Source organism: Ranitomeya imitator, chromosome 8 (assembly GCF_032444005.1).
Source record: "Ranitomeya imitator isolate aRanImi1 chromosome 8, aRanImi1.pri, whole genome shotgun sequence".
Lineage (NCBI taxonomy): Eukaryota > Metazoa > Chordata > Amphibia > Anura > Dendrobatidae > Ranitomeya > Ranitomeya imitator.
The window spans coordinates 18364130-18390545 of NC_091289.1; the positions used below are offsets into that span (position 1 = coordinate 18364130).

The 26416-nt window shown below is 46.4% G+C and overlaps 1 protein-coding gene across 1 annotated transcript; it reads left to right on the plus strand.

Moving 5' to 3' along the window:
* EIF4E3 (eukaryotic translation initiation factor 4E family member 3) lies at positions 1–24782 on the plus strand. Its single transcript, XM_069736478.1, has 7 exons — positions 1–205; positions 19539–19611; positions 19772–19866; positions 20492–20552; positions 21362–21428; positions 21527–21682; positions 22870–24782. The coding sequence occupies exons 1-7, from the start codon at positions 39–41 to the stop codon at positions 22914–22916; spliced, it is 666 nt and encodes a 221-aa protein (XP_069592579.1). The 5' UTR covers positions 1–38; the 3' UTR covers positions 22917–24782.
* Positions 24783–26416: the final 1634 nt, after the last annotated feature.

Here is a 26416-nt window from a genome sequence, read left to right on the forward strand (position 1 = left end):
CAGCCTGGGCGGGGCGTCAGCGGCGCGTCCACAGGAAGATGGCGCTCCCCGCGGGTCCGGACCGGCGGCAGCTGAAGGCTGACAGCGACGAGCAGCTGCACCTGAACCATCACGGCGGCAGCGAGCTCACCGGCCTGGAGCTGCCGCAGCACCCGGGCTCCGACGGCGTCCCGCTCAATTCCCCGTGGACCTTCTGGCTGGACAGGTACCGGGGGGCGCACGGCCGCTGCTGTGGGGGCAGGGAGGGAAGGTGGCGCCGCTCGTCTGTTCTGTCAGCCTCCCCGGCCCGTGATGTGCGGCCTCCCCTCCCCCGGTAGTTACAGGCTCACCTCCTGCTCGGGGGGTTGGGACCCGGTCACCGGCTCTTTGTTGGGTTTCTTGTCATGTTTCCAGATCTTACAATTTTGTTAGTTTTTTTTTTTTTGTAAAATAATTTATTACATAATATATTATATATAAAATGTTGTTGTTATTGTTGTTATTATTATTATTATTATTATTATTATTTTTTTTTTTTTAAATTCTTTTCCGTTTTGGTTGATGCAATTTGTTACTTTTTTTTTATCATGAAGAGAAAGGGAGGAAGAAAGTCTGATGGTGGCGAGAGCGCCCGCGACAGGCGAACTGTAGTGTCCATTGTTACCGCTCTGGGGTACATAAAATGGTTTCATCACGTTTTTCGGGGAGGAGGGTATGTCACCCCCTCCCAATGAGCGAGAGAATATATATCTATATACATATACATATAGAGAGAGAGAGAGAGATATCTATATATAATCTATCCGATTCTAATGCATCGGGTATTCTAGAATATGCATGGCCACGTAGTCTATTGCCCAGCCACGTAGTCTATTGCCCAGCCACGTAGTCTATTGCCCAGCCACGTAGTCTATTGCCCAGCCACGTAGTATAGAGACTTAAAAAACAAAACAAAAAACATATACTCACCTTCCGAAGGCCCGTTGAAGTCCTGCTATACTCACCATCCGCTGCCTTTCCCGCTCCATTGCAAGCGGCAGCTTCCGGCCCCAGGGCTGGTGTGAGCAGCACCTATGATGACGTCGTGGTCACATGACCGTTCCTTGTCGCACACCAGCCCTGGGACCGGAAGCTGCCGCTTGCAATGGAGCGGTCCCGGGAGCGTGGCGAGGAGCGGCAAAGGCGGCGGAGGGTGAGTATAGCAGTTTTTTTTTTTTTTTTTTTTTAAATTATTTTTAACATGACCTATTTTTACTATTGATGCTGCATAGGCAGCATCAATAGTAAATAGTTGGGGACACACAGGGTTAATAGCAGCGGTAACGGAGCGCGTTACACCGCGGGCCGTTACCGCTGCCATTAACCCTGTGTGAGTGGAGGGGATTACGGAGCAGGCGCCGGGCAGTGAGTGCAGGGGAGTAGGGGAGGGACTAATCGGACTGTGGCCGTCGCTGATTGGTCGCGGTAGCCATGACAGGCAGCTGCCGAGACCAATCAACGAACGAATAACCGTGACAGAAAGATAGACAGACAGACGGAAGTGACCCTTAGACAATTATATATATATATATATATATATATATATAGATAGATAGATATATAGATATATATATATATATAGATATTTGTCCCTTTTCAAGGACTTGCTGGTAGTATATAGTGAGTTTGGCCATCTTTGTCGGGGGATGGAAACGGTGGTGGTGAAGCGTTCTATAGGCCGCTGGTTGCCGTGACATCTCAGGAAGATAAAAGAAAAGTTCTCCTAATCTTCCTGCTCAGGGTGTGTGCGGTAAGTGCTGCGGACATGACGCCGTGGACTTGTGCAGCGTCCAGATGTTACAGCGTAGTGAATCGGATTTCAGGAGCGACGCCTGCGGAGACGGACATGCTGCGCGACTCTCTGCAAGATACATTTCACCCATGCAATGTGCTGGATGCGGTGGATCTGCACGGTTCAGTGAATACATGCGGATTCACCTGCGTTCAGTAGACTGCAGCGCTGCCACTTCCAGATACCCGTAAAAATCAATTTTTTGGACCCAACTTCTATTGCAATCACTGGGCCATGGTGACTCTTTGTCGGTTATGATGCGATTCTCCTGCAACCATTGGACATTTCTTGGCTCCCTTTCCCGGCTGATCAGTTTCGTGGGTATTTTAATCTGAAGGCCAAGCAGATGGCAGCCAGAGGTCTCAAAAAATGGTGAATGAGTAAAATGTGAAGTTTGAGGAAGTTATGATTCTATTATACAGGTTTTCTTTAAATGGCGAGTTCTCGCCGTTCTATGGTGGTTGCTGGGGGGTCTGACCCCCTGGGATCTTATCCCTTGAAAGGAGTGGGGGTGCGCTATGATGGGCCAACTTCATTAATTCTCCTTGAACTAATAGTTCCCACGCTCCTGACTCGACCATTAGCCAAACTCCTCCCAGCCATTATTCTTTTCTTTTAGCCCCATTGATTCTGGAGCACCTTGCAGAGGCCAGTAATCTGTCCTCCCAGGATAATACTCTGATTGCATAATACCTTGAGGTTTGACATATCCTGATCCGAGAAGTATAATTAGAGCCTCACTAATAATAACCCACGTACCGCTGGCGTCTCTCCAGATCTATGACATCTCAGTGCCAGAGTGCTGCGTCACCCTGTGCCCACGCTCCAGAGCCTCGCACGGACCATGCCTGGGTGATGCCATCTTCTTTTATTTTGTGGGGCAAATTCTGACCCGACGCTTGGAATTGGGCTTCTGCAGATGAGGAAAGTGACTTCTACTTGTTTTACCGGTCAGCCCAAAAAACACATTGTGAAATTTGGGTGGTGTTTGCCATGTGGTAATTGGACACAAAAAGCGCAACACTCGTCCCTGAAAGGTTCCTCCATGATTAATGGTGCATGTAGGGTATTGGCCCTCGACTTCTAGATGCTGCTGTACCCGCTAAACTTTGCAAGCAGAAAACATCTACGGAATGTGCCGACTGGGTCATTCCTCAAGCATCTTTGTCTTTCACTGTGGCCTTGACATTTTTTTTTTTGTTTGTTTTTGTTTACCTGTATGCATTCAAGTGGAAACCACCTGAAGAATGGCCTATTTGTTGTTTTTATTTCCTTTTACTCACTTGTATAACACCATTAATTCCACTTAACTTTACAGACATTATCACTGTCCCCATTGGGGCTCACAATCTAGATTCCCTATCAGTGTTTGGAGTGTGGGAGGAAACCCACGCAAACACAACAGGGAGAGCATACAAAGTTGTTGCAGATGTTGTCCTTGGTGGGATTTAAATCCAGGACCCCAGCGCTGCAAGGCTACAGTGCTAACCACTGAGCCACCGTGGTGTTCTGACACTTTAACAGCTTCCTGTCTTTACAAATGTGACCTGTTTATAAGAAGCTCTAAAGATCTGAACGTGTGACTAAGCAAAGCCTTTGCCCCAAAGATCCTTCTCGGCAGCACAGTCTTGTGTAGATAGGACCATGGGTGCACAGAGCGAGGAATTATAGATTGTTCAGTGTCTGCTGAACAGTCAAGAAGCATTGCCTGGCTTGTAAGACCTACTTCTGCCGTCTCCACAAGTGCCCCAGTAGCCTGCAGGTGTCATTGTCATGATGTCGCATCACATGATGAGACTGATTTTGATTTGCCATCAATAAGAGGAAGGGGTGCGCTGTCACCTGCAGATCTTCTATAAAGCTGCGATGTGGTTCTCATCCACTGGTTGACTGTAGTATTCATCTAGACCCCCTCAGACAAGGAAGGCGCTGTATTTGCAAAGTAGAAAAGCAATGAAATCTTCCAGTCTGGGACGGCATAGTGCACATAATATCAGGTGTCATCCCTGGCCTGTGACTACTGTACCTGGTCACTACTACCCGTCCCGTGACATCGTCCGTCCTGTCTTCATTGCTCTTACTATAGAGGTGCAGCCAGGCCCCTTATCTTCAGTGAGGAAGTGGAAGATCTGTGTAATGGGAAAGCGGAGCAATCGGCTGGGTGACTGACTGCAGTGATAACCCATGAACCTGTGACAGTTTGGTGCCTTCTTTCCAGCCACCATGTCCTGTATCCTGGGGTATGATGGGCTAGTCCCACAGCTGGCTCTGTAGACTCAGTCTCGCATAGGTGGATTTATAACATCCAAAACTCTACATGGATTTTTTTGGGGGGCGTTAGGGTTATGTCACAAAGTAAAAAGGATGCAGCGCTATGCAAAATATACCCCATGAAAATAGTGTTTTAGTTTAAGTGGGGTAGGTTCAAAGGTACAGCTTTTCACTTGCAGTGCCCATTTGGTGAAGGTGGTCTTGCAAGCAATGTTTCCTAGGAGAAAGTATGCAAATCTGCTGTCCTCCAGAAGGAAGTCATCCCTAGTGCCTCCTACTGAGATCTATCCTGTCAATCAGTCTGATCCAGCGAATAAATATGCTGAATGGTGTCAGACCGGGTGTCTGATGTGGCTGATTATCCCCAGTTGTGTTCCAAGACTCGGACATTTGTGTGTAGTGTAGAAACCTCTGAGAGGTACAGGGGACGGCTCCCTTCCTTCTGGAGGAGAGCTAATTTGTACTAACTAAAGTTGTATTTCATCTTTAACTATTTTAAGAGTAATCTAGTGAAGTGCTGTGGTCTCAGAGGTCACATCACACAACAGAAGGCATAGTGTTCCTCCTGGAAATGTAAACCTGAGTTTCTAACTAGGGAGTGATCTTTTCACACTATTTAATCCGAACTGACTCTGTAGCTTTGACTTGGGACTGCTAACATTAAGCTGCTATCTTAAGGTACCGTTACACTAAACAATTTACCAACGATCACGACCAGCGATTCGACCTGGCCGTGATCGTTGGTAAGTCGTTGTGTGGTCGCTGGGGAGCTGTCACACAGACGGCTCTCCCGCGACCAACGATGCCGAAGTCCCCGGGTAACCAGGGTAAACATCGGGTTACTAAGCGCAGGGCTGCGCTTAGTAACCCGATGTTTACCCTGGTTACCATTGTAAATAAATGTAAAAAAAAAACACAACATACTCACATTCCGGTGTCTGGTCACGTCTAGAGTTGAGCGACCTTGACCTTTTTAGAGTCGAGCCGGGTTTTGCGAAACCCGACTATGTCCAAAGTCGGGTCGAGTGAAATCGGCCGATTATGACGTAAAGTCGGGATCGACCGAAACACGAAACCCAATGCAAGTCAATGGGGCAGCATAGTCGGCAGTGAGTGGGGGCCAGGAAAACACCTAGAGTGGCCATTTTAATGTCAAAACCATCCATTCTTCTTAATGAAGCTTGTCAAGCGTAATTTACCTTATAATAATTGGAAGGCATTTGAAATTGGGGGTCATTTGGCTAAAGTTGTGGGGGGTAGGGCTGGTTCAAGTAATTAGTGGGCCCAGGAAATCTGGACCACGTCACGGCAGTGGAGCAGGGAGAGGTAAGTATTTCAACTTTGCAAGTGCTGTGAACCTGAGCAAGCAGGGGGGGCCCACTCGTTGGCATTGGCACTGGCACAGGGCCCCTCAAAGTACAGCGGTGTGTTTGCACGGCGGGGGCGCCTCCCACCGGCAGCAACACTTTTGCGTACTATGAGAGGCCCTGTGCCAGTGACGTCGCCAACTAGTATTCCTCCCCCCACCTGATGAAGGAACCTGCACTTTCATCTGCACCTTCCTCTTTGTCCCCGTGTAAGGTGGTATGGTATGCGGGAAGAGCAACCTGACTTTCAGCAGGGTCACAATGTTGTTGTGTAGCGTGCACGGGGAATGTTGCGTTATGGGTCAATGTACCAGCAGACTCATCTATCACTGGCTGGGCAATGGGCACGATGAAGTGGAAACACAGATATAGGCCCAAAGAAGAAAGTGGGCTAAATGCAGTTCAAAATTGGTAACACAGGAATAACCAGGGGGCATTGCAGTGGAGGACAACTGGAATGAGAGGCTGACACAGAGAGTAGGGCCAAATCAGTAAGTAGTCGAAATGCAGTTCAAAATTGGCAACCGTAGTAAACAGGCGGCACAGCTTTGTTCAGTGGAGGAGAACAGCAAGGAGTGGCAGACACCGATAGTAGGCCCCAAACCAACTAGTACGCCAAATGCAGTTGTTCCATTTAACCACAATTTAATGAGAGCCTGAAGATAGAAGCTCAGGAAAGGCAACCTGGGGAACACCTTGGAGTGTAACACACCATCTCTCTCCACCCCATACCCATTTTGTATGGCCTAATGCAGTGTACTTTTCTACAACTACTAAACGAGAGTCGGAAGACCGAAGCAATGGCAAGGAAACCTGGGGAACACCTTAGAGTGTAACACACCCTCTCTCTACACCCCATACCCAATTTGAAGGCCTAATGCAGTGTAGTTTCCAAGAACTACTAAACGAGAGCCGGAAGATCGAAGCTCAGGAAAGGCAACCTGGGGAACACCTTGGAGTGTAACACACCCTCTCGCTACACCCCATACCCAATTTGAAGGCCTAATGCAGCGTAGTTTCCAACAACTACTAAACGAGAGCCGGAAGATCGAAGCTCAGGAAAGGCAACCTGGGGAACACCTTGGAGTGTAACACACCCTCTCTCTACACCCCATACCCAATTTGAAGGCCTAATGCAGTGTAGTTTCCAAGAACTACTAAACGAGAGCCGGAAGATCGAAGCTCAGGAAAGGCAACCTGGGGAACACCTTGGAGTGTAACACACCCTCTCGCTACACCCCATACCCAATTTGAAGGCCTAATGCAGCGTAGTTTCCAACAACTACTAAACGAGAGCCGGAAGATCGAAGCTCAGGAAAGGCAACCTGGGGAACACCTTGGAGTGGAACACACCATCTCTCTACACCCCATACCCAATTTGAAGGCCTAATGCAGAGTAGTTTCCAAGAACTACTAAACGAGAGCCGGAAGATCGAAGCTCAGGAAAGGCAACCTGGGGAACACCTTGGAGTGTAACACAACGTCTCTCTACACGACGGAAGGGCTGATTCTTAGGAAGGAAGGCTGTTGGAAATAAGCATTGCGCGTCCGAGGGTGATTATATTCTTATTAGGTATATACTCACCCTCGGACGCGCCCTGCTTCTTTATTTGGAATGAATGTTTATTTGCAATGTGGTGTTGACTTTCTCTATTATTTTGGTAATTAATGATTTTATTATTTTCATTATTTTGCATCTTCTCGGCAATAATATAAAGAAGACGCGACAGGACAACACTCGGTGGATGCCATATGTGTGTTTTCAATTTAAAAAAACTTTCAGTTAACTACTTGCAGGAGAAAGTAATTGTAGCTGGTGGCCATTTTTAGTACTGTACCAGATTAGAGTTGTGTGTTTGTTTTTAATGTTAAAATGTCTGCATTTGATATCTCACCAGTATTTTCTTTTTTATAAGCAAAATACTTATTTTTATATTTTCTGATGTTGGTTCCAGGGGTACACGGCCAGCAGTGCCCTGGTCAGTGTAGTAGTAGTTGAAAGAATGGACCGCAGACAGGCATCGAAGGCCTAAAATAATAACACATGGCTGTAGGCAATTTTAAATTGGTTCCAGGGGTACACGGACAGCAGTGGTGTGGTCAGTGGAGGCCTAGTGGAAGGAGTGACCGCAGACAGGCATCGAAGGCCTAAAATAATAACACATGGCTGTAGGCAATTTTAAATTGGTTCCAGGGGTACACGGGCAGCAGTGACCTGGTCAGTGTAGTAGTAGTTGAAAGAATGGACCGCAGACAGGCATCGAAGGCCTAAAATAAAAAAATTGGGCTGGCTGTAGGCAATTTTAAATTGGTTCCAGGGGTACACGGGCAGCAGTGACCTGGTCAGTGTAGTAGTAGTTGAAAGAATGGACCGCAGACAGGCATCGAAGGCCTAAAATAAAAAAATTGGGCTGGCTGTAGGCAATTTTAAATTGGTTCCAGGGGTACACGGGCAGCAGTGACCTGGTCAGTGTAGTAGTAGTTGAAAGAATGGACCGCAGACAGGCATCGAAGGCCTAAAATAAAAAAATTGGGCTGGCTGTAGGCACTTTTAAATTGGTTCCAGGGGTACACGGGCAGCAGTGGTGTGGTCAGTGGAAGTCTAGTGGAAGGAGTGACCGCAGACAGGCATCGAAGGCCTAAAATAATAACACATGGCTGTAGGCAATTTTAAATTGGTTCCAGGGGTACACGGACAGCAGTGGTGTGGTCAGTGGAGGCCTAGTGGAAGGAGTGACCGCAGACAGGCATCGAAGGCCTAAAATAATAACACATGGCTGTAGGCAATTTTAAATTGGTTCCAGGGGTACACGGACAGCAGTGGTGTGGTCAGTGGAGGCCTAGTGGAAGGAGTGACCGCAGACAGGCATCGAAGGCCTAAAATAATAACACATGGCTGTAGGCAATTTTAAATTGGTTCCAGGGGTACACGGGCAGCAGTGACCTGGTCAGTGTAGTAGTAGTTGAAAGAATGGACCGCAGACAGGCATCGAAGGCCTAAAATAAAAAAATTGGGCTGGCTGTAGGCAATTTTAAATTGGTTCCAGGGGTACACGGGCAGCAGTGACCTGGTCAGTGTAGTAGTAGTTGAAAGAATGGACCGCAGACAGGCATCGAAGGCCTAAAATAAAAAAATTGGGCTGGCTGTAGGCAATTTTAAATTGGTTCCAGGGGTACACGGGCAGCAGTGGTGTGGTCAGTGGAGGCCTAGTGGAAGGAGTGACCGCAGACAGGCATCGAAGGCCTAACATAACAAACTTGGGCTGGCTGTAGGCACTTTTAAATTGGTTCCAGGGGTACACGGGCAGCAGTGGTCTGGTCAGTGGAAGTCTAGTGGAAGGAGTGACCGCAGACAGGCATCGAAGGCCTAAAATAATAACACATGGCTGTAGGCAATTTTAAATTGGTTCCAGGGGTACACGGACAGCAGTGGTGTGGTCAGTGGAGGCCTAGTGGAAGGAGTGACCGCAGACAGGCATCGAAGGCCTAAAATAATAACACATGGCTGTAGGCAATTTTAAATTGGTTCCAGGGGTACACGGACAGCAGTGGTGTGGTCAGTGGAGGCCTAGTGGAAGGAGTGACCGCAGACAGGCATCGAAGGCCTAAAATAATAACACATGGCTGTAGGCAATTTTAAATTGGTTCCAGGGGTACACGGGCAGCAGTGACCTGGTCAGTGTAGTAGTAGTTGAAAGAATGGACCGCAGACAGGCATCGAAGGCCTAAAATAAAAAAATTGGGCTGGCTGTAGGCAATTTTAAATTGGTTCCAGGGGTACACGGGCAGCAGTGACCTGGTCAGTGTAGTAGTAGTTGAAAGAATGGACCGCAGACAGGCATCGAAGGCCTAAAATAAAAAAATTGGGCTGGCTGTAGGCAATTTTAAATTGGTTCCAGGGGTACACGGGCAGCAGTGACCTGGTCAGTGTAGTAGTAGTTGAAAGAATGGACCGCAGACAGGCATCGAAGGCCTAAAATAAAAAAATTGGGCTGGCTGTAGGCACTTTTAAATTGGTTCCAGGGGTACACGGGCAGCAGTGGTGTGGTCAGTGGAAGTCTAGTGGAAGGAGTGACCGCAGACAGGCATCGAAGGCCTAAAATAATAACACATGGCTGTAGGCAATTTTAAATTGGTTCCAGGGGTACACGGACAGCAGTGGTGTGGTCAGTGGAGGCCTAGTGGAAGGAGTGACCGCAGACAGGCATCGAAGGCCTAAAATAATAACACATGGCTGTAGGCAATTTTAAATTGGTTCCAGGGGTACACGGGCAGCAGTGACCTGGTCAGTGTAGTAGTAGTTGAAAGAATGGACCGCAGACAGGCATCGAAGGCCTAAAATAAAAAAATTGGGCTGGCTGTAGGCAATTTTAAATTGGTTCCAGGGGTACACGGGCAGCAGTGACCTGGTCAGTGTAGTAGTAGTTGAAAGAATGGACCGCAGACAGGCATCGAAGGCCTAAAATAAAAAAATTGGGCTGGCTGTAGGCAATTTTAAATTGGTTCCAGGGGTACACGGGCAGCAGTGACCTGGTCAGTGTAGTAGTAGTTGAAAGAATGGACCGCAGACAGGCATCGAAGGCCTAAAATAAAAAAATTGGGCTGGCTGTAGGCAATTTTAAATTGGTTCCAGGGGTACACGGGCAGCAGTGGTGTGGTCAGTGGAGGCCTAGTGGAAGGAGTGACCGCAGACAGGCATCGAAGGCCTAAAATAATAACACATGGCTGTAGGCACTTTTAAATTGGTTCCAGGGGTACACGGGCAGCAGTGGTCTGGTCAGTGGAAGTCTAGTGGAAGGAGTGACCGCAGACAGGCTTCGAAGGCCTAACATAACAAAATTGGGCTGGCTGTAGGCACTTTAAATTGGTTCCAGGGGTACATGGGCAGCAGTGTATGGTCAGTGGAAGTCTAGTGGAAGGAGTGACGGCAGACAGTCTTCGAAGGCCTAACATAACAAAATTGGGCTGACTGTAGGCACTTTTAAATTGGTTCCAGGGTAACACGGCCAGCAGTGGCCTGGTCAGTGTAGTAGTTGTAGAAAGAAGGGACCGCAGACAGGCTTCGAAGGCCTAACATAACAAAAATGTCAAAACAATGGTATTGTCAGTGCCAGGCATTGAAGGATGTCAGCGGCTAGACTACACATTGGTGAAGCTGTGAGAGATAATTTTGCTAGTGGTACAGCACTGTTTGAGCTGGGGGGGGGAACTGTCTTGTGGCCGGCGGTACAGGCACAGGGCCCCTCATATTACAACGGTGTGTCTGACGTTGGGTGCGCACCACCACCGCCAGAGACACTTTATTGTACTATGAGGGACCCAGTGGCAGTGCCGTCGACCAAAAGCGGCCACACCCACCTCTTCAGACAAACAGCACTCTCAAGGGTCCAAGCGCAAAGTGGCGATAGCACGGCCCCGTGTGGGGAGTTTGGCCATTTCGTGAGGTGGAAACATGTCGTATGCTGGACAATCAGGTGAAGAAAATTACGAGATTGGAAAAGTCATTCAGAATAGTCCACAGGCAAGACCTTTTCATAGGAAAGCTAGGTGTCAGCCGGGCAGGGTGGGGCAAAAGATTTTGAAATCCAGTTGTGGTTCATTTTAATGAAGGTTAGATCATCTACATTTTGGGTAGCCAGACGAGTCCTTTTTTCTGTTAGTATTGAACCTGCAGCACTGAATACTCTTTCTGATAGGACACTAGCTGCCGGGCAAGCAAGCTCCTGCAATGCATATTCTGCCAATTCTGGCCAGGTGTCTAATTTGGATGCCCAGTAATCAAATGGGAATGACGGTTGAGGGAGAACGTCGATAAGGGATGAAAAATAGTTTGTAACCATACTGGACAAATGTTGTCTCCTGTCACTTTGAATTGATGCTGCAGTACCTGTCCTGTCTGCGGTCATAGAAAAATCACTCCACAACCTGGTCAGAAAACCCCTCTGTCCAACGCCACTTCTGATTTCTGCCCCTCTAACACCTCTGGTCTGCTGGCCCCTGGAGCTCGTGTGAGAACGATCACGGGCGCTGTGTGCAGGGAATGCCAGAAGCAAACGGTCAACAAGAGTTGATTGTTTTGTTGCTAATATTAGTTCCAAGTTCTCATGTGGCATAATATTTTGCAATTTGCCTTTATAGCGAGGATCAAGGAGGCAGGCCAACCAGTAATCGTCATCGTTCATCATTTTTGTAATGCGTGTGTCCCTTTTGAGGATACGCAAGGCATAATCCGCCATGTGGGCCAAAGTTCCCGTTGTCAAATCTGCGGTTGTGCTTGGTTGAGGGGCAGTTGCAGGCAAATCTACGTCACTTGTGTCCCTCAAAAAACCAGAACCCGGCCTTGCCACGCCACCAATTTCCCGTGCCCCCGGGAAAGCTTCCTCATTAAAAATATACTCATCCCCATCATCCTCCTCATCCTCCACCTCCTCTTCGCCCGGTACCTCGTCATGTACACTGCCCTGACCAGACAATCGCTGACTGTCATCAAGGCTTTCCTCTTCCTCTGGTGCAGACGCCTGATCCTTTATGTGCGTCAAACTTTGCATCAGCAGACGCATTAGGGGGATGCTCATGCTTATTATGGCGTTGTCTGCACTAACCAGCCGTGTGCATTCCTCAAAACACTGAAGGACTTGACACATGTCTTGAATCTTCGACCACTGCACACCTGACAACTCCATGTCTGCCATCCTACTGCCTGCCCGTGTATGTGTATCCTCCCACAAAAACATAACAGCCCGCCTCTGTTCGCACAGTCTCTGAAGCATGTGCAGTGTTGAGTTCCACCTTGTTGCAACGTCTATGATTAGGCGATGCTGGGGAAGGTTCAAAGAACGCTGATAGGTCTGCATACGGCTGGAGTGTACAGGCGAACGGCGGATATGTGCGCAAAGTCCACGCACTTTGAGGAGCAGGTCGGATAACCCCGGATAACTTTTCAGGAAGCACTGCACCACCAGGTTTAAGGTGTGAGCCAGGCAAGGAATGTGTTTCAGTTGGGAAAGGGAGATGGCAGCCATGAAATTCCTTCCGTTATCACTCACTACCTTGCCTGCCTCAAGATCTACAGTGCCCAGCCACGACTGCGTTTCTTGCTGCAAGAACTCGGACAGAACTTCCGCGGTGTGTCTATTGTCGCCCAAACACTTCATAGCCAATACAGCCTGCTGACGTATGCCAGTAGCTGCCCCATAATGGGAGACCTGGTGTGCAACAGTGGCAGGTGCGGATGGAGTGTTTGTGCGACTGCGGTCTGTGGACGAGCTCTTGCTTCTGCAGGAGGACGAGGAGGAGGAGGAGGAGGGGGTGCGAACGGCTACAGACAACTGTTTACTAGACCGTGGGCTAGGCAGAACTGTCCCAAACTTGCTGTCCCCTGTGGACCCTGAATCCACCACATTTACCCAGTGTGCCGTGATGGACACGTAACGTCCCTGGCCATGCCTACTGGTCCATGCATCTGTTGTCAGGTGCACCTTTGTGCTCACAGATTGCCTGAGTGCATGGACGATGCGCTCTTTAACATGCTGGTGGAGGGCTGGGATGGCTTTTCTGGAAAAAAAGTGTCGACTGGGTAGCTCGTAGCGTGGTACAGCGTAGTCCATCAGGTCTTTGAAAGCTTCGCTTTCAACTAACCGGTAGGGCATCATCTCTAACGAGATTAGTCTAGCTATGTGGGCGTTCAAACCCTGTGTACGCGGATGCGAGGCTAAGTATTTCCTTTTTCTAACCATAGTCTCATGTAGGGTGAGCTGGACTGGAGAGCTGGAGATCGTGGAACTAGCGGGGGTGCCGGTGGACATGGCAGACTGAGAGACGGTGGGAGATGGTATTGTTGCCGCCGGTGCCCTAGATGCAGTGTTTCCTACTACGAAACTGGTGATTCCCTGACCCTGACTGCTTTGGCCTGGCAAAGATACCTGCACAGATACAGCAGGTGGTGCGCTAAATGGTGGTCCTACACTGCCGGAAGGGATGTTGCGTTGATGACTAGCTTCATTGGCCGAGGGTGCAACAACCTTAAGGGACGTTTGGTAGTTAGTCCAAGCTTTCAAATGCATGGTGGTTAAATGTCTATGCATGCAACTAGTATTGAGACTTTTCAGATTCTGACCTCTGCTTAAGGAAGTAGAACATTTTTGACAGATGACTTTGCGCTGATCAATTGGATGTTGTTTAAAAAAATGCCAGACTGCACTCTTTCTAGCATCGGATACCTTTTCAGGCATTGCAGACTGAGCTTTAACCGGATGGCCACGCTGTCCTCCACCAGGTTTTGGCTTTGCCACGCGTTTTGGGCAAGATACGGGCCCGGCAGATGGAACCTGTGGCGATGTTGATGCCTGCTGCGGCCCCTCCTCCTCCTCTGCTTCAGAACTGCTGCCGCCTGCACCCTGTTCCCCCAATGGCTGCCAATCGGGGTCAAGAACTGGGTCATCTAATAACTCTTCTTGTACCTCCTGCGCAACTTCGTCTGTGTCACCGTGTCGTTCGGTGGTATAGCGTTCGTGATGGGGCAACATAGTCTCATCAGGGTCTGATTCTTGATCAGCACCCTGCGAGGGCAATGTTGTGGTCTGAGTCAAAGGACCAGCATAGTAGTCTGGCTGTGGCTGTGCGTCAGTGCACTCCATGTCAGATTCAATTTGTAATGGGCATGGACTGTTAACTGCTTCACTTTCTAAGCCAGGGACGGTATGTGTAAAGAGCTCCATGGAGTAACCCGTTGTGTCGCCTGCTGCATTCTTCTCTGTTGTTGTTTTTGCTGAAGAGGACAAGGAAGTGACTTGTCCCTGACCGTGAACATCCACTAACGACGCGCTGCTTTTACTTTTACCAGTTTCACGAGATGAGGCAAAAGAGCTAGAGGCTGAGTCAGCAAGATAAGCCAAAACTTGCTCTTGCTGCTCCGGCTTTAAAAGCGGTTTTCCTAATCCCAGAAAAGGGAGCGTTCGAGGCCTTGTGTAGCCGGACGACGAACCTGGCTCCACAGCTCCAGACTTAGGTGCAATATTTTTTCCCCCACGACCACCTGATGCTCCACCACTACCACTACCCTCATTACCAGCTGACAATGAACGCCCCCGGCCACGACCTCTTCCACTAGACTTCCTCATTGTTTTAAAAACGTAACCAAACTAACGTTATTTGTTGCAGTCACACAACTTACACGGTGAGCTATAACTTCTGTATGATTTAGCTACCCCTTTACAGGTTGGTGAGACCACAGCGAAAATCAGGCCCAATGTTACACACTCTTTTTTTGGTGGCTGCAAATTAGAGAGATGCCCCACACGCAGGACTGTCACTGAAGCACAAATGTTAATATTAATGTCACACTATTATTTTTTTTTTATTTTTATTTTTTTCAGGAACACTTTAGAAACCCCCCAAAAAAAAAAAAATAGATTTTTGCAGGGAGAATTTAGAAAACAAATGTAACAAACTATATGCTTTCTATGGGCCACTGAGTGAGAGATGACGCACACAGGAATCAGGAGTGGCACACAAGCCCAGAGGCCAATATTTTTCTACCAATGATTGATGGAGTTATTTTCTCTGGTAGATTTTGGAACCCAAATCAAGGAAAAAAAATGTAGGCTTTCTATGGACCACAATTGGAGAGAGAGAGAGAGAGAGATGGCACACCCAGGAGTCAAGACTGGCACACAAGCAGAAAGGCCAATATTAATCTCCCACTGTTTTTTTTGGTTGTTTTTTTTTTTTTTTTTTTCAGGGAGACTTTAGAAAAAAAAATAATAAAAAAAATATGATTTTATCAGGAAGAATTTAGAAACCAAATAAAATAAAATGATTTTTTCAGGGAGAATTTAGAAAACAAATAAAACCAAAAATAGGCGTTCTATGGCCCACTGACTGAGAGATGACGCACCCAGGAGTCAAGACTGGCACACAAGCAGAAAGGCCAATATTAATCTCCCACTGTTTTTTTTGGTTGTTTTTTTTTTTTTTTTTTCAGGGAGACTTTAGAAAAAAAAATAATAAAAAAAATATGATTTTATCAGGAAGAATTTAGAAACCAAATAAAATAAAATGATTTTTTCAGGGAGAATTTAGAAAACAAATAAAACCAAAAATAGGCGTTCTATGGCCCACTGACTGAGAGATGACGCACCCAGGAGTCAAGACTGGCACACAAGCAGAAAGGCCAATATTAATCTCCCACTGTTTTTTTTTTTTTTTTTCAGGGAGACTTTAGAAAAAAAAATAATAAAAAAAATATGATTTTATCAGGAAGAATTTAGAAACCAAATAAAATAAAATAATTTTTTCAGGGAGAATTTAGAAAACAAATAAAACCAAAAATAGGCGTTCTATGGCCCACTGACTGAGAGATGACGCACACAGGAGTCAGGAGTGGCACACAAACCCAGAGGCCAATATTTTTCTACCAATGATTGATGTAGTTATTTTCTCTGGTAGATTTTAGAACCCAAATCAAGGAAAAAAAATATAGGCTTTCTATGGACCACAATTGGAGAGAGAGAGAGAGAGAGAGAGAGAGAGAGAGAGAGAGAGAGAGATGGCACACCCAGGAGTCAAGACTGGCACACAAGCAGAAAGGCCAATATTAATCTCCCACTGTTTTTTTGGTTGTTTTTTTTTTTTTTTTTTTTCAGGGAGACTTTAGAAATAAAAATAATAAAAAAAATATGATTTTATCAGGAAGAATTTAGAAACCAAATAAAATAAAATGATTTTTTCAGGGAGAATTTAGAAAACAAATAAAACCAAAAATATGCGTTCTATGGCCCACTGACTGAGAGAGAGAGAGAGATGGAACGCTTAGTACTGGCACACAAGCCCAAAGGGCAATATTAATCTCCCTTTTTTTTTCCAGGGAGAATTTCTGAAACCCAAAAAAAAAATAAAATAGGCTTTCTATGGCCCACTATTTGTGAGAGAGATGGGACGCTCAGGACTGGCACAGATGGCACGCTCAGGACTGGCACAGAAGCCCAGAGGCCAATATTAATCTCCCTTTTTTTCTGGGAGAATTTATAAAACCAAAAAAATATTTAAATAGGCTTTCTATGGCCCACTATTTGTGAGAGAGATGGCACGCTCAGGACTGGCACAGATGGCACGCTCACAACTGGCACAGAAGCCCAGAGGCCAATATTAATCTCCCTTTTTTTCTGGGAGAATTTATAAAACCAAAAAAATATTTAAATAGGCTTTCTATGGCCCACTATTTGTGAGAGAGATGGCACGCTCAGGACTGGCACAGATGGCACGCTCACAACTGGCACACAAGCCCAGAGGCCAATATTAATCTCCCTTTTTTCAGGGAAAATTTATAAAACCAAAAAAAAAATTAAATAGGCTTTCTATGGCCCACTATTTGTGAGAGAGATGGCACGCTCAGGACTGGCACAGATGGCACGCTCACAACTGGCACACAAGCCCAGAGGCCAATATTAATCTCCCTTTTTTCAGGGAAAATTTATAAAACCAAAAAAAAAATTAAATAGGCTTTCTATGGCCCACTATTTGTGAGAGAGATGGGACGCTCAGGACTGGCACAGATGGCACGCTCAGGACTGGCACAGAAGCCCAGAGGCCAATATTAATCTCCCTTTTTTTCAGGGAGAATTTATAAAACCCAAAAAAAAATAAAATAGGCTTTCTATGGCCCACTATTTGTGAGAGAGATGGCACACTCAGGACTGGCACACAAGCCCAAAGGCCAATATTAATCTCCCACTGTATTTTTATCAGGGAGAATTTATACACCCCACAAAAAAAAATACAGAAAAATGAAAAGGCTTTCTATGGCCCACTATGTGAGAGAGATGGCACACACAGGGATGGCACTCTAGCAGAAATGCCAAATTGCCAATCTTAATCTCCCACCAAAAAAAAAAAAAAAAAAAAAACAGGGAATGTCCTACAATTACTATCTCCCTGCCTGCAGTAATCTCAGCCAGGTATGGCAGGCAGCTACTATCTCCCTGCCTGCAGTAATCTCAGCCAGGTATGGCAGGCAGCAATAAGGAGTGGACTGATGCACAAATGAAATAAAAAGTGTGGACAAACAAAAAAGATAGCTGTGCAGAAAGGAAGGAACAAGAGGATTTGTGCTTTGAAAAAAGCAGTTGGTTTGCACAGCGGCGTACACACAGCAATGCAGCTATCAGGGAGCCTTCTAGGGCAGCCCAATGAGCTACAGCGCTGAGGGGAAAAAAAAAAAAAAAAAAAATTCCACTGTCCCTGCACACCGAGGGTGGTGTTGGACAGTGCAAATCGCTGCAGCACAAGCGGTTTTGTGGTTAATGGACCCTGCCTAACGCTATCCCTGCTTCTGACAAAGCGGCAGCAACCTCTCCCTAAGCTCAGATCAGCAGCAGTAAGATGGCGGTCGGCGGGAACGCCTCTTTATAGCCCCTGTGACGTCGCAGACAGCAAGCCAATCACTGCAATGCCCTTCTCTAAGATGGTGGGGACCAGGACCTATGTCATCACGCTGCCCACACTCTGCGTTTACCTTCATTGGCTGAGAAATGGCGCTTTTCGCGTCATTGAAACGCGACTTTGGCGCGAAAGTCGCGTACCGCATGGCCGACCCCGCACAGGGGTCGGATCGGGTTTCATGAAACCCCGACTTAGCCAAAAGTCGGCGACTTTTGAAAATGTTCGACCCGTTTCGCTCAACCCTAGTCACGTCCCCCGCCGTCAGCTTCCCTGCACTGACTGTGTCAGCGCCGGCCATAAAGCAGAGCACAGCGGTGACGTCACCGCTGTGCTTTACGGCCGGCGCTCACAGTCAGTGCGGGAAGCTGACAGCGGGGGACGTGACAGACACCGGAATGCGAGTATGTTGTGTGTTTTTTTTTTTTTTTTTTTACTTTTACAATGGTAACCAGGGTAAATATCGGGTTACTAAGCGCGGCCCTGCACTTAGTAACCCGATGTTTACCCTGGTTACAAGTGAACACATCGCTGGATCGGCGTCACACACGCCGATCCAGCGATGACAGCAGGAGATCCAGCAATGAAATAAAGTTCTGGCCTTCTAGCTCCGACCAGCGATGTCCCAGCAGGATCCTGATCGCTGCTGCGTGTCAAACACAGCGAGATCGCTATCCAGGACGCTGCAACGTCACGGATCGCTATCGTTCTCGTTCAAAAGTTGCTCAGTGTGAAGGTACCTTAAGTCATACATTTCCAGGAGGAACAATGGAGTAACTGCACAATGCAAGACTTTAAGAAACGCTGATCCAGAATCGTCATGGGTGGTATACAAGTATGTCAGAAGAGGTGATGACTCCACTTTGTATAAATGACCTTGTTGATTACTTGGTGACCTTGTTGTAGAGCGACATGTTCCTGGCACCGTCCTCTGCAGGATTGTTTACTTGTCCTCTGTAGTGGTGTCATTCACTCTGCCATGGGATGAATGCTTCTTCTCTTGTGCTGGCATCAAACTTTTTTTTCTTTTCTTCCGCCTTGAGGAGCTCTACCTCCGTTTCTTACAAGGTCTTCTCATAGCAACTGCTTAGGCTCAGAACATCTCCATGACCATCGTGGTCCTTCTTCTCTGAGCTCCCACTGGGGGAAATGTTCATTGAAGGATATAGACACGTCACATCTGGAGGCACCACTTTTTTTTTTTTTTTTTTTTTTCTTTCTAGTGCACGTTTCACCAATTTAAAAAAAAAAAAAAAAATTTGCATCGGTTTGGCTTTTTGTTCTTCTGCAGAATGAGTTTTCTAAGAATCCATCAGTGAGCTCCTTCTCATGGGAGGAGATTGTAAAGTCTGTCATTTTCTGAATTGACCAAAGACCACACGGAAGTTGAGCTGCACTTTGTTGTGGTCATAACTCCTCTGGGACACTTAGTTATCAATGTCTTTTCATAACCCTCCTTATCTGCGACCCCCAGTATGAGGGATGTTGGGAGGGAATCTCACAGGACTGTCTGCAGAGCCCCTCATTTGTCCGATCTCGTGTCTCGCCTCCTGACTTGCCATTGTCCCTTGCATGTATGGCCAAGTCCACCAGCTTAGTCTTTGCTGACCTGATGCATTCCCATGTACCTGTGATATTTTGGCTTCTCTCCGCAGATCTCTCCCCGGAACGACTGCAGCAGAATGCGAATCCAACCTGAAGAAAATCTACACCGTGCAAACAATACAGGTAACATGGGCACGAGGGAGAATGGGGGGGGGGGGGTGTAAAGGGACCTCTGTCTGATACCTGTGAAGGAACATGGCGCACTCAGTTTCGGGGTCTTGAAGCTTCCAGCTGTATTTTTGCTGGCCACAACTGACGTCTCCTCCTTTTTGTTCTCTTGCAGAGTTTTTGGAGTGTGTATAACAATATCCCCCCAGTGACAAACCTACCTCTAAGATGTAGCTACCACTTAATGAGGGGAGAGCGGAAACCACTATGGTAAGCTACGACCAGCAGCATTTAAAGGGCTATTCCAATGTTAAAGGATGTGTAAAGTTAGAAAGTGCTTGAGACCATTAATTAATTTTATAGCTCGTTGCTTAGGTCACCGGCCCTAACATGCGCGCTGCTTGCAATCACTTTTCTAGTGACCTTGGCTGGCTTCAGTGGCATGCACCATTGGCTCCTGATGTCGGCTAACTGCAGTACTGCTCCCATGCTGCAAGGGCAGCGTTGCCTCTACAGCACCATTGGAGAACGCACAGTTCGGGCCAGATGGTCAATGAAACAGGAGCACCTGCCCCCGAGCAAGCAGGATTCTGGGAGGCAGGGAAGCGGTGTGCTCCTGAATTGGATAAACATGGCGGTTTTCTACTATGGATATCGCCACCCCTGTCATCAGCTGTTGTAGGTCATTGCTGTTCACATCCATTGAAGTGAATTGAGCTCTGATAATAGATGCATGTGGACAGAGGTGGTGCTGGTTCCAAAAGAAAATGGCCATAGTGCAGTCACCCTTGTTTCTTTACAGTATTCATTTGAAGTTGGGGAACTTCTGGCCTCGTGGTCGTCGTAACCCCAAGGATTTGTGACAAATGTAAATAACCTGTGTCCTGTCTTTCAGGGAAGAAGAGAGTAACGCTAAAGGAGGAGTATGGAAAATGAAAGTCCCGAAAGAGAGCGCGGTATAAAGCTTGTGATATAAGGGCTTTCTCACTGCTGTGTACATTTAAAGGGGTTGTAGTTTTTTTTTTTTGTTTTGTTTGTTTTTGTCATCTCTGAGCTAGTGGGTAGAGATTAGCTGCTATGATGTCTGTGTATGGGAGGCATGATGGATCCCTGCTCTCCTCTCTCTATGTAGCACATGCTCAGAAGCACCATCAGCTTAGTAGACGTTATACAGCAGTACTAAGCAGTGTTGCTGTGAATCCTGCACGGACTATAAAGCTGCCTGGTGTATTCCACTCGCTCCCTCTCAAGCTGTAATGTGATGCCTCAACGAGCGGTCACTTTTTTTTTTTTTTTTTTTCCTTGACCAATATGGATTTTTTTTTTTTTTTTATTTTTTTTTTCATTGTAGCGTGAGTGAGTTCAGGAGGAGAATTGGAGAAAGAGGCCGATTTCTCTCGATAAATGTTTTGCAGACTTTCTTCTATTCTAATCACTCATGGCCATGAAAATGTCAGTTAACTACAGGATTAAGTGTGTGATCACTGGGGTTCCTCCACTGGTACCCCAACTAATCGCAAATACTGGGGTCTGAGCGTTCTGTGTATGAACGGAGTGGTAGTGTGCATGCTCCAGCCCATCTCCATTCATTATGGGAGTGATGGTCATGCACGGTGTCCATTGCTAACACCCGTTATTGTGCGTCTTGTGGGCATGTGACAAATGTAAAAGGGAAGGGGTCGGTTCCTAATCCCGGATCACTGTAGGTTTCTATGGAGGTCAGTAGTGCGGGGGGAGCACATGTCACTTTATATTTCTCTTCCAGGCCCTCGTTTGGAAAGAATTATTGCTAGCTACTATTGGTGAGCAGTTTACAGACCGCTGTTCCGCAGGTTAGTGTCAGGCTGTCTTGCCGCAGGCCAATGTCCACTCATTAATTTTTTTTTTTCCCCCTCAATGCTATAACTTGTCGTCTTTCCTGTGGTCTCAGAGGATGAAGTGATCGGTGTCAGTGTGAGTGTGCGTGACCGCGAAGATGTTGTCCAGGTCTGGAATGGAAACGCCTCCGTCGTCGGTGAAGCAACAGTTCTAGAAAAAATCTACGAACTTCTGCCAAACACGTCTTTTAAAGCTGTATTTTATAAGCGTAAGTGCCTGCACTTGTGCCCGGAGCTTATACTTTGGGTTAGTCTGTCCATATTAAATCAGAGGGGGCTCCTGCACTCCACGCCCCCTGCCAGGCAGCTGTTAGAGTTCTAGGAGTATGGCAGCTTCTTCAATGCTTGGATCTTCCTGGAGTTGTACTCTTGGCAACAGAGGAAAGTATTGCAGTTTGAATAGGAGGCTGATGCAGAGAAACTGCCACTAGAGGGGGCAATGGAGGCAGGCTGCGCTGTGCAGCAGAGAAAGGCATTGCTTTGTGGCATGTGGTGATCAGGTCTTCCATAATGTAAAGGCTATGTCTCGTAGAAGTAAACAGTGTTTTATCATCCACAGATCATCTCCAAACACAACACTCCCTTTAAGTGCAGTTGTACTTAAAGGCCGAACCTCCTCCTAAGAACAGATGAGTAATTAATCAGATCTATTTCAGTATATGAATCAGACTAGTATTTATTACATAACAGGTCAGTTTGGCAGGAATTACACAGTGGATTCCACCAGCAGAATAGTGAGTGCAGCTCTGGAGTATAATACAGGATGTAACTCAGGATCAGTAATGTATGTACACAGTGACTGCACTAGCAGAATAGTGAGTGCAGCTCTGGGGTATAATACAGGATGTAACTCAGGATCAGTAATGTATGTACACAGTGACTGCACCAGCAGAATAGTGAGTGCAGCTCTGGGGTATAATACAGGATGTAACTCAGGATCAGTAATATAATGTATGTACACAGTGACTGCACCAGCAGAAGAGTGAGTGCAGCTCTGGAGTATAATACAGGATGTAACTCAGGATCAGTAATGTATGTACACAGTGACTGCACCAGCAGAATAGTGAGTGCAGCTCTGGGGTATAATACAGGATGTAACTCAGGATCAGTAATATAATGTATGTACACAGTGACTGCACCAGCAGAAGAGTGAGTGCAGCTCTGGAGTATAATACAGGATGTAACTCAGGATCAGTAATGTATGTACACAGTGACTGCACCAGCAGAATAGTGAGTGCAGCTCTGGGGTATAATACAGGATGTAACTCAGGATCAGTAATATAATGTATGTACACAGTGACTGCACCAGCAGAAGAGTGAGTGCAGCTCTGGAGTATAATACATTTTTATGTAGCTCTGAGCACTTGATCTTGACCAGCGCCTTATTCTCTTGCAGCCCATGAAGAGCATCACGCATTTGAGGGTGGACGCTCAAGACACTAGCGCCGATCTCACAGAATTCTTTTCTGAACCCTTTCACTTCTGGATGGTTCTTTTCATACGCAGTGTTGCTGGGCCCCACGACTGCCTCACTGAGTGTTAATACCTGAACAGCATGAAGGCCTGCACATGACTTCTTTTCATTATTATTTTTATTTTTTTTTTTTTTCTGCTGGACTGCACTGGTCATTTGTCGATTTTTAACTTTTAATGGCTTCAGAATTGAAAATTTCAAACACACTTTTTTTCAATTATTTTACTTTTTTTTTTTTTTCCCCTCCTTCCCCATTTTATGTGCGTGGAAGCTTTTATGAAGGCTTTTGCTGCTCAAAGATCAAACATTTCTGCCCTAAACTGTCAGTCTGTCCAGAAGCAGAGGTGTGACGCGACTCAGGACGAACTCTGTAACGTGTGCGGCCGGCTGTCCTCAGTGGCTGCTCCTGGATTTTTTTATTCTGTCCAATTTTTCTGTATTGCAGTAATAGACTAAAGAAAGCGGATCATGATGATGCAGAAGTCAGTATCCCAGAATGTGTTCAATTATATATGCAATTATTGACACCACATCCCCCCCCCTTTTTTTTTTAAATTTTTTTATTTTATTAGCACATTCCTATGAAGGACCCCCCAGATGGGTCCCTGCACTGTATGTCTGCCATGCAGGGACGGCACTGATCGGCACTGATACAACTGCTCATTAATAGCTGGAATCTGTACCGTCTGTCTCAAGCTGCCAATGTCATGGAGTGGGATGTTTGACTTGCGTGGTTATTGTTGTTTTTTTTTTTTTTTTTTTATGGACTGTGTGACTAGATTAAGCTTTACAAGAGATCTCATTGTGCAATTGCCATCGCTCCCCCCCCCGCAGTCCCCTACTTCTGTTGACCATTGACCATCATCTTCATTTCTACAATTCACCTTCGATTTCTGTACTAGTTAACCCTTATGCTTCCACAACAGGCTCGATATACATTTTAAACACCCAGCTCATGCACCAAGCCACACAATCACTGTCACTTTGACATTTTAGTGCATTCTGTCCATCTCCTGGAGATTGAGACTTTTTAAATTTCGTGGAACCAAAGATGTAGAGTTTAAAATGTCCGTTTTTTTTTTTTAAATTCGTTTTTCTAAGCCAATTAACTTTTAATATATCTTTTATAGCAGTCAGAGCTCCAAATCCCCCTAGATGGACATGGATGGAAAAGATGTTCTTCCAGTAACGGCCACTGGAGGGAGCACAGTAGATAATGGAGTTCACTGTATGCAGTTGGCTTTTGCACTCCCTCTAGTGGTGATAACAGATAAAATGTTATCACTTTAATTGCCCCCCTCATAATGAGCTCAAAATCCGACCTCAATAAAAATCTATTTAAGAAGTCATTCAGCAAAGGATTTTTATCTAATAAATGGTGTTCAGGGTGCGGGCATTCACTTTAAGGTTAGACTTGAATGTACATTTAATACAGAAATCTAACATCATGAAGGTGTGACTACTGGTTATACAATGCGGTGGCATACACAACATAAGGTGGGCTTATTCTTTTGTTTTTTTAATTATTTTTTTTCTGCACTTGTAGACACATTTATGTAATAGTTAGATGGGGGGGGGGTCTTTTTTATTTCTTTAAAATCTTCCCCCCCTTCTTTCAGAGCTGCCTGCTTAGTGTGTGAAGAGCGACCCATTCTGTAATACAGATAAGATTACACTGACATCCACCACACCGGCCATCAGATCTTTAATTTATCTAATCTTTATGGAATCCAGTCATTTTTTTTTTTCCCCAATATTTCCTTCCCTCTATATTTATAAACTGCCTATATGTGTATTCAGTTGTATTGTGAATAAAGATTTTCTTAATTCATAAAGTTGTCCTGTATTTTATTTGCAAAAAAAAAAAAAAATTTATACCTTCTAGGTTCCCTTAACGGACTTGATCTTGCAATTGATTTTTATATAGAAAATGAGATTTACCAATGGACCAAGATGACGGCAGCAAGAGGGCCTTCAGTACTGGCAGATGCCTGCTGTAAGGCCTTTTTCCCTTTTTTCTGTGTCCTGTATGTGTGATTATCAAAAATAGAGGGGTCCCCATGCCGTATTTTTTTAAATTATTTTTGTTGACCAGCCAAGCTAAAGCGGACAGCTAAGGACTGGTATTCTCAGGCTGGTAAGGGGCCATCAACATTGTTGCCCTCGGCAGCCTAAAAATAGCAGCTCTCAGCCGCCCAGAAAAGGCAGATCTGTTAGATGCGCCAATTCTGGAGCTTTGCCCTGTAGCGGTGGTGATACCTATCCGTTAATCATCCTATAGTTATATTATAAATAAAGACACAGCCAGAATAGTCTTTTATTGTAAATAAAAACAAAACGCACCTTTTTTCCCTTTTTTTTTGTTTAAAAATCAGACATGGTTGGCAAGTATAACGTCCATTCCAATTTCTCATGGTGCTGAGGTCACCGCAGTTCAGGAGCCTGGCGGTAACCTCAATGATGTCGACGCTGCTCACTGAAGCTGCACTCGCATCAGCTCACTCATCGGTGGTTCTCAGCCTGGACGGTCGCATCTTGGAACCATCGAGGTTGAAAATTGTTTATCCCCAGACAATGATTACGGCGTGGGACAAAGCAACTGAGAGGTGAGTGATTTTTTATTAATTTTTTTTTTTATTACAGGAGACGTTCGCTTCAATGGAATTGGGTGAGTATAATTTATTTTTAACCCCTTAAGGACCAGGGGTATTTCCGTTATTGCGTGTCCCTTTTATGCTCCACTTCTTCCCCCGAGCCATAACTTTATTTTCCAGGTCACCACCTGACAGCACCATGGAGGACGTCCTTCTTATCCACAGTGGGACAGGAAACCACGAGAGTTTAAAAGGACCCTCACCCTTCAGTGTTTTTCCTGTCCCACTGTGGATGGGAACGACGAGAGATTCGCTGTCCCTACAGAGAGTGTGGATCGGGGGGGCTCGGCCTCTTCCTTCCCGCTGAATGTCCTCTGTATTGCTGACACCCTAGTAACTGGGTCCCTCGGCAGCACCAGTGCAGCGCTGCTCCTGGTAGAAGGTTGCTTCCCCCTGGGGGGCTCTCGACCTTGGATGACGGCCCAAGACATACCTGCATGTTGTCCCTGCAAGGGTGCACCCTTCGCAGGCGTTCGGGGCCGGGAGGAAGCAGGCTCAGCAGAACGCTGGAGAACGCCGGCGCCGGGTATTTCGGCGGTGAACAGGCAATCCACTTCCGGTTCACCGCAGCCGCGTCACTTCCAGGTCGCGGTCGACCAAGGGGCGGTCATCTTCTTCGCTCCTGTGAGAGCGCTGGGACACAGGAACAGGATAAAAGGTTCAAAATGGAGTCCATTCGCTCCACGATTCCCCTGTTAGGGAAAGATGTGGTAATGTGCACTTTGGACTTAAAAAGTGCATATTATCACGTGCCAATTCTTTCTCATCATCAGAAGTTCCTAAGAATTGCAGTAGAAAAGGAGGGGTCAGTCTTC

Coding starts and splice junctions, on each gene's coding strand:
- EIF4E3 (XM_069736478.1), top strand. CDS start 39: ATGGCGCTCCCCGCGGGTCCGGACCGGCGGCAGCTGAAGGCTGACAGC. Junction 19,867..20,491: donor GGAGAGCGGAAACCACTATG/GTAAGCTACGAC, acceptor CCTGTCTTTCAG/GGAAGAAGAGAGTAACGCTA. Junction 20,553..21,361: donor AAGTCCCGAAAGAGAGCGCG/GTATAAAGCTTG, acceptor TTTCTCTTCCAG/GCCCTCGTTTGGAAAGAATT.